Source organism: Adiantum capillus-veneris, chromosome 9, assembly GCF_014529385.1.
Source record: "Adiantum capillus-veneris isolate H3 chromosome 9, ASM1452938v2, whole genome shotgun sequence".
Lineage (NCBI taxonomy): Eukaryota > Viridiplantae > Streptophyta > Polypodiopsida > Polypodiales > Pteridaceae > Adiantum > Adiantum capillus-veneris.
Window position 1 is genome coordinate 153,281,193 of NC_140939.1, and position 14,470 is coordinate 153,295,662.

Consider the following 14,470-nt stretch of genomic DNA (forward strand, 5'->3'; position numbering starts at 1 on the left):
AGCATACACACGCACCAACCGCCTATTATGCAGCTCCCGGAATTTGCTCACTTGCCCCGGCTCCCTTGAATCGCTCTCACACCCGTGAACTCGTGAACTCGCGAAGTCTTCATACACACACACACACGCATAGTAACTGCGGGGTTGGTCCTGATGCGCCACCAGATACCTGGCCTAGAAACGAACACACACACACACACACTTCTCCTTTAATGCCTCTGCAGGATCTCACGATGATAGAATCGTGTACAACTCACCATTGCCTTCAAACACGAGCAGTCGGTTTCTCAATCCCTGCTGCCGATTCAGCTTTGCACCACCTTCTACAGTAAACAGCCCGCCGACTTCAAAGTCTCACACACAATGTGAATTCGGGCCTTTTTGCTTTCAAAGCATAGCTCTGCGGCCTGTGCTTCTTCTGTTAGGAAGTGTAGAGCCTCATGTTACACACACACACGCTCGCTAATTCTGCCACCCCGGCATCCACGCATACCTCAGTCCGCCACAGTCTGGACTCGACCAAATTTCCGATGCCAGCAAGCTATAGACGAAAAAAAATAAAACTAAAAATAAATCAAAGAGACTATTCCCACCCTCTTTATCTCCACCTTGGGGAGTTTAGGAAAAATCTTGAGCACAAGTCGGAGGTGAGCTCAAAAGATGCAAGCCTAGCATTGAGATGATCAAGTGCAAGAAAAATGAAAATAATTTGCTTGTGATACTCCTCTTAGCACAAAAATGGTTTTTTAAACGGATTTAGCGGTCAATATCTTTCTCTCTCTCTCTCTCTCTCTTGTTGTGTACGTGAAAATTCTCTAGAAGAGAGCATGGAATATGAAATTCTATTTGATCATTGATTTTGTTGGCAAGGTTGTACTAAAATTGTGGATTCGTGCTAGAGCTTGACATTTTTATCTAGCATACCACATTCCTTCTTGCACCAATTATCGAGCCATTTTACCAAGGCATGCTGTATGGGTGCTAGTTGGATGTGATCATCGAGGGTGTGCATTGAAAGTTTGGGTTTGGCATTGCTTGATACATTTTAGTGCTACATACGGCAGCTAGACCTACACCTAATGATGACGTGGTAATCCATCTGGGCAAAAGCAGCTACAGTGAATGGTAATGACCTTAAGGAGGCTGGAAATTGAGCACTGCCAGGTAGAACTTTCCGTGCAAGTCATTAAAGGACCAAATTAAAGCAGAAAAATTGGGATAAGAGTAATAGTGAGGCTGGAAAAGCAAAAGTTGCGGACAGATACACTGCAGAAGTCGGATGACCTATGGTCACCTACGTGGTGGTTTAATTTAAATTAAACGCCATATAGAGTGTGCTGTCAACAAGCAAATCGAGGTCGTTTTAGTTCAAGTCAAAAGTGCGTTGCTAATCTACAATTTTGCAGATAAAGAGAAAATTTCATCGCTCAATCAACTGGAATCGAGGTATCACAAAGGGAGTAGTTGTTGCAGTACAGTGGTAAGTATCTTGCCAACTAGTGCTACAGCTATACAGGTAAATCAGATCGTTGAGATCACAGCTAAGCCTAGCAGAGAGCTTCGAATTAGGAAAACCACTGGTCACCCGTGGGAGAGGCTAGAAAAAGGGAATACAAGTGCTCAGCAGGTCCGTAAGAGGGTTGAAAGAATAATGGAGCAGCAGATGCAACAGCCACAGTCAATGGCACCATCGGCAAATCAAAGCATTTATGATGCAGCTTCAAGCTCATTAATAACAGTCAAATCAGTTGGCGTCAGGTTGGAGTTGATAGGTCATTTCAAAGACTTTCCATGCTACATGGATGATGCAGACAATCGCTATCTAAAGTCCAAGCATAATGCTCTGAAAAGCCCGACAATACAGGTTGTGGAAGTAGACGAAGCTACCAACATGGCTAATTCACAAAAGAACCTAATGCAAGATTGTTTGGGATCCGTGTACATGAAGCTCAAACCAGGTAGTGAGTTGGACATAATAAAATTGCACAGGCAAGATCTTCCAGAGGTTAGCAGTTGTCGAGTCACTGTGCACTTGATAAAGTCAAATTGCAAGGACAAAAACTGTAGCAGTCTCTATAGAGATACGGACGGTAGATGGTACAAAGCAGAAACACCTCAACAAGCAACGGAAGAGCCAGATCAATGCTTCATAGCTCATGAAGATGCTTCAAAGCTGGGTTACAAAAACATGTCGACAAGTGGTAATATTTACCACTTGATAATGAGATTACCTTTGGCTTCCAATGCAAATACAGTGGTAGCTCAGAATAGAGACATCACTCAAGAGACGGGGCCTACTATAATCAATCTGCCAAAAAATGAAGACACAGTCAGCAAGAAGGAATTCCTTGAATCCATGTGTAAACGACAGTTACCTTCAACAACTTCAGAACTCAACAAGCAACCTGAACCAATAGCCCTTCATTGGATCCACGAAACGAGATCGAAAGATCCAATTTATGTAGATTCTGATGGACAGTTGGGTTCAAGTCACGCGGGTAAGTACATTTAGAGAGTCAGTTCCTAGGACACTATGGGCAACACGCATTGGAGACAAGAGCTATGATATAGATGGAAGATGCTATGAATTAGATCTTATTGTTTGCAGATAAATTCTTGGAAAGAGCTGCAGCTTTCATCTTGTCACCTTCAACTCCACAAGACCAAATTGAGCAACGGACACATGACGAAATGATATCTAACCAGGTAAATATTGGTCACACTGCCACTATTGCACAAAGTCAATCACTAGAAGATAGGGAAGTGCACTTTAAAATCTCTAGGCTTGCACTGACACATGATCAGACTTTGAATTTGTATGAGCACAATTCAACTCCTTTCATTACATAGATGAGTGCCACAACACAACAATTACAGGTACAGAACACTACACATGCACCGCAAGATGTACCAACACAAACACACGTACAATCAATGGAAGAATCAGCTATTAAGTTAGCACGACTTCACAAAGACCTAGCTCAATCAGCTGAGCTAGATGACAAAGCTAGAATATCCACATCTGGCATAAGAAAGATACCTCTTACAGATAGGTAACACTCTCGGATGGGGGGAGTTCAAACTCCACCTTACTTACTACAATCAGGACAACCCTATCAACTGAAAACAGCAAAGGAGAGTCACAATACTCTCTTACAATTCATCAGACAACAGAAGCCAAATACAGGATCGAATCGACAACATAGTCCTAAGACTATACAGAAGCCACAGATAAAGGATCACATGTTGATAACATACATAGAATTAAAGTTGGTCACTAAAGAAGGGGCTGAAATGACCATCTACCAGGGTTATAATGGAAGCTATTACAAGCTTCTTGAGAATACCACAGTCAAAAAAGATAAAGGCAAACAGTCAAAGCCAGTGTCAGTGTTGGTTTATAAGTATCTACATGTCATGCTGATGACATATTTGATCAAAGATACTATGGGCAACGAATACCAACAATATTATGGACACATACCTCGGCCAGGTATAGAACATATAGGAATAGATGTGCATTAATCATCTAATACCCAATTGCCCAGTAAAGATGCACTTAGATATGGTGAAGTAGCAAAACCAAGATAGTATCAGACTGCAAGCAGCAGAATCATTAAAGCAGACGTCTCCAAATAGAAATACGCCAGGAAGAAAGCATATCTTGTCAAAGGATACCAGAGAAAAACTGATGACTAAAATATTGGAGGTCAAAGGCGTCAATGATATTTCAATTGAAAATCAAGCTGCCAAAAAAGATCAGCTACAAAAGATAGTCTCAAATAGCTTGGAATTTTTCAGACCTGAAGTCGAAAGATACAACGAACATGCAGCGAACGAGCCAATGTCAGAGGAAGTGGATGAAGAAATTATCTATGACCCAGAACCAGAGCGGGTACAGGCAGTCAAGGACTTGCCACTGAAGATTTCAACAAGCAAAAATGTGGACTCAAAGATTCAACATGATAATGCTAATAGCACAGATAGTTCATCGCTAATGAATGTACCTCAGAATTCAACAAAGCCAGAGATCAAGTCTCAAAGCCAAGAAATAGACATCTCAATGTGTTCAAAGGCAGACTTGAGTCAAAAGGCAGAGGCAGTCATAAAGTCAGATCCTAATATTATCTCGCCATTGGAAGATGCCACAGAACCAAAGGTGACACAAATCACAATTAACTTGAACAATCAGAAGCAAATGATGCATCAAGCACATGCAGCCTATCAAAAGACCTAGAAACAGATCAATAAAGAGCAATGTGAACCAAAGGCCACGGTAAGCATTGCATCTGGAGAAAAGAGTCAACATACTTCTGTCCAGCTGGCAGAGGAAATTAAAGACTCAAACAGATTGTCAAAAATAGAGGCACAAAGGACTGTTCAAGTCAGTTTAGATGCAAAACTCACCAAATCCTGTCATCCACAAGCAAAGAAGTCCAACAAGGAAGTCACAAATACAGCTAAACAATCAACGCGAACAGCTGTGGATTCAACACCCCAGGGAAAGATAGACCAACAGTCTAGACTAAATTATAAAAAGGTCTTTCAGCCAAAATACCCAACCCAGAGTAAACAAAGACACAAGCAGCACATCAAAACCTATGTTGCGGCCAATGACATCAATGTCAAAGACCCAGTTTGGGTAAATGATCCTAGTCCAAACAATTCACGTAAACAAATGGGATGGATTGCCTCCCAGTACATCTTAGAAGAGCAAGGCTACTACAGTGGTCAACCAAATGTTTGGTTACCTAAACCAAAGATATCAGGCTATACAGTAGCAAATGGCTTCAAAACAAAACAACAAATAGGAAAATCAAGATCAATTTCAACTCAAATAAGGAGATCGAACAACAGGGCTAGAAACAGGCTCAAAAATGATTCGCAATCTAGAAGGCCTACATATCTTCAAGGGAATTTAACAACCATGATTCCCAAAAATGACACGGAACAGATACAATCGAATACAAAAGTACAGACAAAAATATTTGTGCCATCAAATATACTTCAAGCGCAAGGATATTACAAAGGACAAACACAAATCTGGCTACCCAAGGCACCAAGACCAGATTTTACACAACTTGAAGATAATTTCAGCTACAAACACCGACAGATCAAGGATACAAGTCCAAAAAGTCAGTATGTGGTCTGTAAAAACAAACCAACAACAAATAGCAGATACAAATGGGTGCCAAAGCAGACAAACAAGCAGAAGAAGATTGAAGTCATCTCCCACTTCCAACAAAATGAAACTAGCCAATCTTCGAAGATAATGGACCAAAAGTTAAATCAAGAAATTTTGACAACCAAGGTCACCGAGGTATGGCAGAAAAAACCTACTTTGCCAATATGGTCCTTTAATAACCCTCTTTTTGAGGATCTGAGCTCTAAATGTCTAGATATATACTTTGTTGAGAGCTCAAGACAATAGTCAAGTCAAAAAAAAAATGTCAAGAGTAGTGCATCTGAGACGATAAATGAGCAAAGTGTTAGACCTAAGCTTCAAGTCCTAATATTTTTTTGTGGTCTATGAGTCTAGCTAATTAGGCTACATCTCAAGCTGGAAGAGTTGAGCGTAATTATATCAAGTCGCTCATTCTGGATAGGTGAGCATAGTCAATGTATTATTTTAATCATGGTGGAGAGGCAAAGTGTTCAAAACAAAACACACACGCACTTGTGCACATTAGGAGAGTGGAAACCATTGCTTCAAATGCCCTTCTCAAGAGTAGTGGAAGCTAGTAAAGTGAATTTAATTTACTTTTTTAGCTGCATTAACTCTGAGGAGCACCCATCAATACTCTTCTCTCGCACAGCATAATCTTACCCATGCATAAATCTGTGCAAGCATATTGAATGTCCCATAATTGAACATTTGCATTACGCACTCTTTATTGTTCCACCCATGCACTCACCTTGCAGGTACACGCAGCAACAAAGCAACTCCAAACTCCAAACAGATAATCGACCCTTTTCAAGGGACAGAATGCTTAAACAATTCACTTTCACATTATTTATATAAGCCCACTCAATTTAGTCCCTAAACACCCATCATTGTATATTCCCATAATAAGATCACATACCTTTGGGCACTTTTTCCCATGAGGTTTTTCCCCATTGGTAATCAAGGGTTTCCAGACCCTAACGTACTATACATCGCTTTTTATTTTGCTTTATTCCCATAATAAATCAAGCCAATTGCTTTTACCTGAACCCAAATGCCTAATCTCATATTACACCAACAAGTAAACCCAACAACTTACAGCTCTTCAAAACAACATTCACCACCAATTTCAAATCTCTCCACTGCTAGCCAACCAGACAGCGCACGAGGACGTGCACTGAAATCGGATGGGGGGAGTGTTTGGCGGCTAAGTCAACAATTGCCAAACAGACCAGTCAAAGATGCTATTTACTATTTTTAGTAAATGCTAACAAGGCCAGATGATGCGGATGCGAAGTAAAGATGAAGATGAAGCAAATACAAGCAACAAATGCAGAGAAGAGTTGGAATTGATGACTATCTATGGAGTTACGGCCACAATTGACGGTCACTTAAGTTTTAGGATTTTTCGTCAAATGACCGCAAATGCGGGTTGTAATTATGTTTTGGGCTCATCAAGAGTTCCAAATTGTAAACATTGAGCTATATTTAGATTCTAGGCTATGCAAATAAGAGATTAAGTGAGTTTGGCCATTTGGGTGCCCGGCCACTTCTAAAAATCCTAGAGAGTATATAAGTCAAAACACACAATGTGAAAGGGGATTCTTACTCACTTGAGATAAGCTTTCTGAAGAAGGTGATGGCTATGGAGTTCTTGAGCTTTCTACGCGCGTACATGGACGATTCGGCTTCATGCCAATAGCTAAACTCTAACCTCTTCTCTCTCATTTGCTCATGGTGTAATCAATGCTTGATTAATCAAAGATTAGTGGCTGATTTGTTGATTAATCTCTCTATTTTTCATATTTCCCTCTTGTTTAACCATGCTACTAAGTGTGTGTAGGCTTGTGTAGAGTGTTGGTGCCCGGTGTGGTCATTCTATGCTCATTGTGTGCTTGATTAGAGTTGGATTAGTGATTGATTAGAAAGTAGTGCGTGATTAAGCTTGTGTGTAGAGATTAGGTCGAATGGTAGAGTAAGTAGAGTGCTCACTCCTCGTAGCAACATCATACCTGCTTCGTAGCTTTCTTTGTGTGTAGGTTTCACATTCTAATCCTCCCTTTGGCACGCACAAGCCACTTGTGTGTTTCCATGCCCTAGCCGGATCCTACTCCTCGGATTGACATTATGTTGATGTTCTCCCTATGCTAGGATGACTTCCCAATAGGAAGCGACTCGGATGAGGCATGGAAACTCACTAGGGTGTCAATCCTAATGAAGTGAACTCGAAGATATGCAACTACTAACTCTACAAGAAAATCAAACACACTAAAGCCAAGTAATCTGCCTATGTCCGTCCACACAGCTCTACAATCATCACGCTTGTTTACCATGCAAAATCATATCGGATTCGCATGAAACTTGAAGGGAAGCTAGAGGGGACTATCAGGAGCATATCCTATCACTGTCACAGCATTCTAGATGGGTACATGGATCACGATCGTTCGTCCCAAAGTACGCAAAAACAGTAAACGGATGATCCTAAAGGGTCGTTTTTGGGTCCCTAAAGCCTCTCCTAGGGTCAAAACAACATAAAATACGCATATAAACACTCAAAACAGCGATTTAAGGCCAGAACGGTTGCATTTGATACCTACACCGAATCTTGAATGCTTACACTTGAATGAAAGAGCAAAGTAAGAAGAACACAATGCAATAAACAAAACTGAATTTGGATTACCATAGCCACAATAGTGATGATTACAAGTTGGATCCAAGAGGTCGCTCTCTGTGCGTACAACAATAGTCACTTATCTTCAAAAAATAATCCCCCTTTCCCACTAACCTTAGTGTATTATATACCTAGGGCTTTTTAAAGTGGACGGCGACCAACTTCTCATGGACCTTAACATACATCATTGGAAAAATTACATCTTTGACTTAGACATGACATAGAAAATTTTCATTAGGCTTTTACAGGGTTTTATGTATTAAACATCGGAAAAATAATGTGACCACATCAGAACTTTGGTCGGCTGACCCAACGGGCGCCTTGGCCAGGTGGGCACTTGTATGTTGTTATCACCTCCAAACACTTCCCCCTTCCTAGCTCGTGTCTTCCCTTGACACGACCATTTGTAGTCTGGTCTTCTTGTTGATGAGACTCCCCCCTTCGTTGATTGAGTTATATCTATCATGTTTTGCTTGTTCAAATGGGGTGCCCATTTGCCTTTGATTGATGAACATGTGTTCTTTGTGATTTGGATGTTGTGGACGAGGCATTTGTGCATGTTGTTGCACATCCTGCTTTACCTTTCCATTTTGTGCATTTGGTCGATGATACCTGCTTCTTTGGATACTTTGCCTCCTGGTGCAGTTGACTTTTTATTGGAGCTCATATCTCAAAATCTTTGAGACTTTGACATGTGTGCACTCGCATCTCCAATTTGATTTTCTTTGCCACTTTGTCAATAGAGCTTTGTTGGTCCACTTTGTCTCTTTGAAGATCGTGTAACAAATTCTTTATTGGTTTCATTTGATAAAAGGAATATATACAATAGAATAGTGATGGGTGTTTCTAAATTAGGGTCTAGAACCCGAATGACCAAAGGGAAAAACCCAGTGGGAAAAAATGCCTTTGGTATACGCTCTTATTGGGGTTGAACACTTGGAAGTTGAGTACCTGTTCATGCAAGGTGAGTGCTTGGGAGAAATAAAGTAAGAGTGCGTAATACAAGTGCCAATTATGGGACACTCTATATGCACACAAGAGTTCTTTCAAGAAAATCACGCGTGTGAAAAATGAGTTGTTGGGTGTAGCACATGTGATATCCAAGGACATCTCAATAGCTTCCACATTTCCAAGAAGGGTTTTTTATGTTGAAGCTCCACTCATTACTCACTATGCATTGTGCGTGAGTGTCTTTTGGACTCTCTTCTTCACTTTACCAAACTTAAAATACATAGACTTAGACTCTTATGCTCACCTATACCAGCATGAGCGACACAACATAAATATGCTCAACTCCTCCACCTTGAGTAGTACCTAGAATAACTAAGACTCTTAGACCACAGAGAATATTACTTGAAGCTTTGGGACTAATGCCTTGCTCCTTTAGTGGCTCAGCTGCCCGACTCTTGACTTTTATGCCATGTATTTTTAATGGAAACTTGGACTTACCTGTTCATGGCCTGAAACCTAATGCCATAAGTTCTTGAGATTAATGCCTCTATCATTGCTTTGGTCTTTGGATGCCACCATCTTTTCAAGTAAGTTGTCATACTTTGACTCCTCTAGCTTCTTTTGTTGCATGGGATGTTCCGTAAGGAGGCCGCATTGTTGTACCTTTACTTTTTCTTCTTTGTGAGGAACCTAAGTTTTCCACAGTGGTTTTGGGACCCACTTTGTTCTTGCTTCATGATTTGCTCCGTTGACCTGATGGACACTAGGCTTTTGTATCCATAATTGGCTATTACCATTGTAAAAGCCTTGCTTTTGTAGTAGAAGACGAGGGATCCATTTTGAGGTTGTTTCTCCCTTGGTTGTGCTTAGTCTCCATTGGCTCTTTGTTGTTGTTGATTGTCTTTGTGTGGGTCCTTTGCTACTTGGTTGGTCTTGGTGGCTCTAGGCTGAGCAACTACTTTGGGTAACCATATTTGGGTGTTACCTTTATAGAATCCTTATGCTTCAAGTAGCTTGACGGGAACCATTCTATTCTTTGTCTTCATTTGGCCTTGTTTGGTAGCTTGATAAATCTCTGACTTTGGTACCCATATTTGTTTTATTGTTTGCTTCTTTGAAGCTCTTTTCTTTTGCTTCTTCTTTCTCCTAGTTGAGTTGGTTTCCTTGCGTTGAATGCTCGGCTTGTTCTTTGGGGGGTTTCTTTGTAAGGGTGAGAATTTCCATGCTGTTACCTTGGGCTTTTTGGCCCAATCATCATTTGAGGACACCTACCCTGTCGCCTTTTGTTGTTGAGATTGTTCTTGAGAGTGTATCCAAATTGGATCTTTGACTTTAATGTGTTCCTTGGATACCAACACCTGCTTGACATTTCTCATGCTTCTTTTGGAGACTTTGTTGCGATGGAGATGTAGGTTGCAAAACCTTTTGTTTAGGGATCCATTGCATTGTTTAAGCTTTTGTTCTTGACGTAGAGGCTTTGCTTGAGCTTGATGTGGGCTTGTCGAAGGTAAAACTGACTTGCGAGGATGATCTTCTTCAATGTTTAGTTTTGGCCTTAGCTTTTTCCGCTGCAGATGGTTGTGTCTTTTTTGTTGATACTTTTTGTTGTTGCCCGAGGAAGATATTCTTCCAACTCTTTGTTAGGACTAGACTTTCTTTGATGTGATGTGAGTCAACTATGTTGAAGTTATCTTTGAACTCCCCATGACAACTTGAGTATTGCCTCCGCTATGCCAAAACTTGGGATTGGTGTTTTGGCACTAGTGTATACTCTTTCCTCCACTTCTTTAATTGTCAGCTTTCCCATCATTATCCAAGTGCCATATGACATTATATTCTTAGTAGCATAAGGATCAATTGCGGTCGAACATGTAACCTTGAGCCCTGTTTGTTCGCATAAATTGAATTTGATCAATGTGGGATATTTTTCATCTTTGGCTTCTTCCTCATTCTTCCTTTGATCTTGAGTTTGTAGAACATCTGTTGATGTGGAGCTTTGCACATCTGATTCTTCCTGTACTTTCAACTTTGCATCATTTGAAGTTAGTTTCTTTGGAGTAGATGTCGTTGACTCTTCAAGTATGTCAATGATGACATCTCCACATGGTTGTATTGATCTCCAAGTTTGTGTTTGTGTAGCATCCTCCATGACATAGATATTTGTCCCTCTATTTTCATTTTGACAAATCTCATTAGCATTTCTCAGCACTTTCAACATAGAACATGAAACTAGGTCGTAGCCTTCTTCATCACAAAACTTGGTTGGAGTTAGCTCATTTACACACACATCCAAGGTTGCCAATATTTGAGTCCATCCAAATGGCTCAAATAATTGCTCTGGAAAGGGTTCCGGTATGTAAGCTTCATCGTCCATTGATCTTTCTAGGATGCAATCCTCCTTCACTGAGCTTCCACACTTCGAAGCACCACACATCCAAAGTTCTTGTTTGGTTTGTAGCCACGTAGGTATCTCTTTCCCATTGACTATAGTAGAGTCAATTTCTTCTAACGGAGTTCTATTCACATCTCTATAGCTATGGTCTTTTATGATTATTTTTGTGGTGATCTTTTTATGTCTCGAGTAGATATAGTCATAGCCCCAATCTTGAACCATCTTAAGTTGACGCATGAAAGGTCTTCCTAAAATGATATCAAAATTGTTCCCTTTTCCAAAATCTACTATTGCAAACGTATGTTCATATTCAATTCCACAAGAAGTCACAATAATTTTCTCTAGGATACCCATAGGTTTTTCTGTGTATCCATCTACAAGTTGCAGCTTCATTCTGGTTTTCCTAAGCGCTGGTCTACCCCATTTTTCCCAAATGTCTTTTGTGGCTATGGCTACTCCAGCCCCACTATCAAGTATAGCCAATGTTTTAACTCCTTTGTATTCCACAGGTAAGGTGGTGTTTCCTTCTTCTCCTTCTCAATATTCCCCCACCTTGTTTATTGGCACAAGTTTAGCGTTTGCACTTTCTTGTTGAGTTTTGTTTGATTGTTCATTTGAGGGTAGATCTTGAAGAGGTATCCTTAATCCCATCTTCCCCAAATTGTTGCCTACTTCATCCCATACATGTGGTCTAATCTTAAGCAGTTCAGATAGAGTAATGGTGCACTGTATTGGAGTTGACATCAACTCTTGCATACTCTTTGTATCCATCATCTTGGATATGGCTTTCCTCTGAGATGGCACCACTCTAGTCTGTGAGTCTGCCTCATGTTCTCCTATGTATGAGGGTAAGGTCTTCAAGGACTCTGGTTTGCTTTCAATTGAAGCTTCCATTCCTACATCTCCATTTAGAGATTGAATGTCTCCCTGATAGACTTCATGCCCTGTATTGACCTCACTTCCATCTATTGCACTTCTAATTGCTTCCCACAATTCATTTGGCCATGGCTCATCTATATCTGGGATAGGTTCCATAAATTGTGATCTTGACCTTGCATCATTAGTGGTGTTGGCTACTACATGATCATCTAGTTGATTTTCTAGGTTGTTGGTTTCTTGTGTTGCAATCTTTGCTTGCACACCCTTTTGTGATTCTAGATCAATGTTTCTTTGAGTTAATGGCTCAACAACCTTTGCCTTAGGCATTTCAAATCCAACACTTTTTGGTTTTGTTTCTAGAGGTGGAATTGGTGCTTCAGGCTCCATCATTGCCTGTGCATTTTTTACCAATTCCTTACACATTTTCAACCTCTCAGTCTCTACCTCAGCATGAGGATATTTCATCCCTTGTTGCTCTAGGGTTTGGTTGGGTTTCAATCTAGCCTCATATGCTTCCAGTGTAGCATCGAATGGCTCTAGGACTTTGTCTACCAACACAGATCCTCCGGAAGACACCTTCCTTGGTTTCTTATCGCTCACCACCGTTTTGTTTTCCCGTTCTTGTTTCAACTGCTCCTTTGTCTCTTGTAATTTTGTTTGTAGTGCAGTTTGATCTGTAATTTTTTTTTCTTTAATTCTGTCTGTTTTGGCTTTCTAGGATTTTCTCCCAACCCTCATTGACACACTATTTGTTTCCCCTTGTTTGGGTTGTTGATCTTTCTCCTCATTAGCTTGGTCCTCACCATTTTCTTTTGCTTGGGCTCTAGTCACTACCTTCACAGGAATTTTGCTTGGGCTCTAGTCACTACCTTCACAGGAATTTTGGGTTCTGCCTCTGATCCACTTGGAGAAGGTAACACTCCCACAACATTCATTGTTTTTTTCCTCTGTTTCTTTGGGTGTTTTGGACAATTAGGAACAACGTGTGTAATGGCACACTCCAAACAATATCCAATTATCTCTACACGAGAACAATTCTTGGCCCAATGATTACCTCCACACTTATAGCATGGTCCATCTTGTTAAGTCACTGGTGGCACAATTGATGGTTGTTCTTGCTTAGCCATAATGGTCTCTGGTCTACGCTCTTGATTGGCTATGAACATTAGAGTGTCCTCATTCAATAAATAGAGTTTTCTCATAGGTCCTTGCCCTAGCCTAAGTTGTGATACCTCAGCTCTTTGTAAATCCCTTGATACAACCCTATTTTAAAATAATGGATGATTTGGTAATGGCATTTGTTTTTCTATTTAATGTCCAAATAGTATCCCCCTTGTGTAGGTTTGATTATAGTAGCACTCACTCATCTCATGATTGGTCCATTTTTGCTCAATGCCACACCATTTTATTCGTTGTGCTACTTGCACTACTAGCTCATCTAGGTTGGTCATTAATTGAGACATAACCACTTGCCTTGTGTTGGTTTCACTAGATGCTAAAGGAGCATTATCCATAGTGATCTTTGTATCACCAATTTCCTCACCATAGGCTTTACAATTGTCAACTAGATATAACGCTTCTCTCGTGACTTGTTCAAAGGAAGTACATCCTTTTAAGTGCAAATATTTCTTGAGAGTTTCATTTTTCAAACCCTCTATGAAGAGAATTAATAATCTTTCATCCTGTGGTAACTCGCGTTCCGGACATCTCTCTATATATTGTTTGAAGCATAGTGATGCTTCCTTCACTCTCTCATCTTCTTTTTGCTCGAATGCATAGATTTGGGACACTGTGTTATGCTTGATTCCCCTTTTAGAGAACTCCACAAAAAATTCTTGCAACAGTTGTTCAACGTTTGAGAAGGTATTTTTGTTCAACGGTTGGAACCAATTCAATGCTATCTCTTCCAAGGTTAAGCCAAATCCCTCATACTGTGTATGAAAATAAAATACTTGTTCGGCTCTTAACACTTGTTTGAACAAGGATGAATGTACGTATGGATCCCTTAATCCATCATACTTCTTCTTGACACATTTGGCCAATTGATATGGTCTCATTGGTTTTGGTTCAACCATGTATCTTAGCGTGTTGGGGTCTCTCACAAAGACATCCCTCGTTCCTTCTTCTCATCTTGGAGCAAATCTTGGTGGAATCCCCTTTGAGACATGTTTTGGAAATGTTGATGGATTTGTAAGTCTAATTGGTGGTCTCTTGGTTCCACACAATGAGGTAGGAGCTACACTCTTGTGAATAGCTATTTTGGATGTTTGAGGTCCATTTGATTCCATAGTTTCAATGTTAGCTTCTTGCAAATCAATCTCAAAAAACCCTGGTACACTTACACTCGGTTGAAATTAGTAAGCAGACATTGGAGTACTCATGTATGTATATCTTTCTAGCTCAATTGGGAAGA

The 14,470-nt window shown here is 40.4% G+C and overlaps 1 protein-coding gene across 1 annotated transcript; it reads left to right on the plus strand.

Annotated features, from left to right (window-relative positions):
- The first annotated feature begins 1,798 nt into the window (after window positions 1-1,798).
- LOC147451413 (uncharacterized) lies at window positions 1,799-2,036 on the plus strand. Its single transcript, XM_086520924.1, has 2 exons — window positions 1,799-1,958; window positions 1,990-2,036. The coding sequence occupies exons 1-2, from the start codon at window positions 1,799-1,801 to the stop codon at window positions 2,034-2,036; spliced, it is 207 nt and encodes a 68-aa protein (XP_086377050.1).
- The last annotated feature ends 12,434 nt before the right edge of the window (window positions 2,037-14,470 follow it).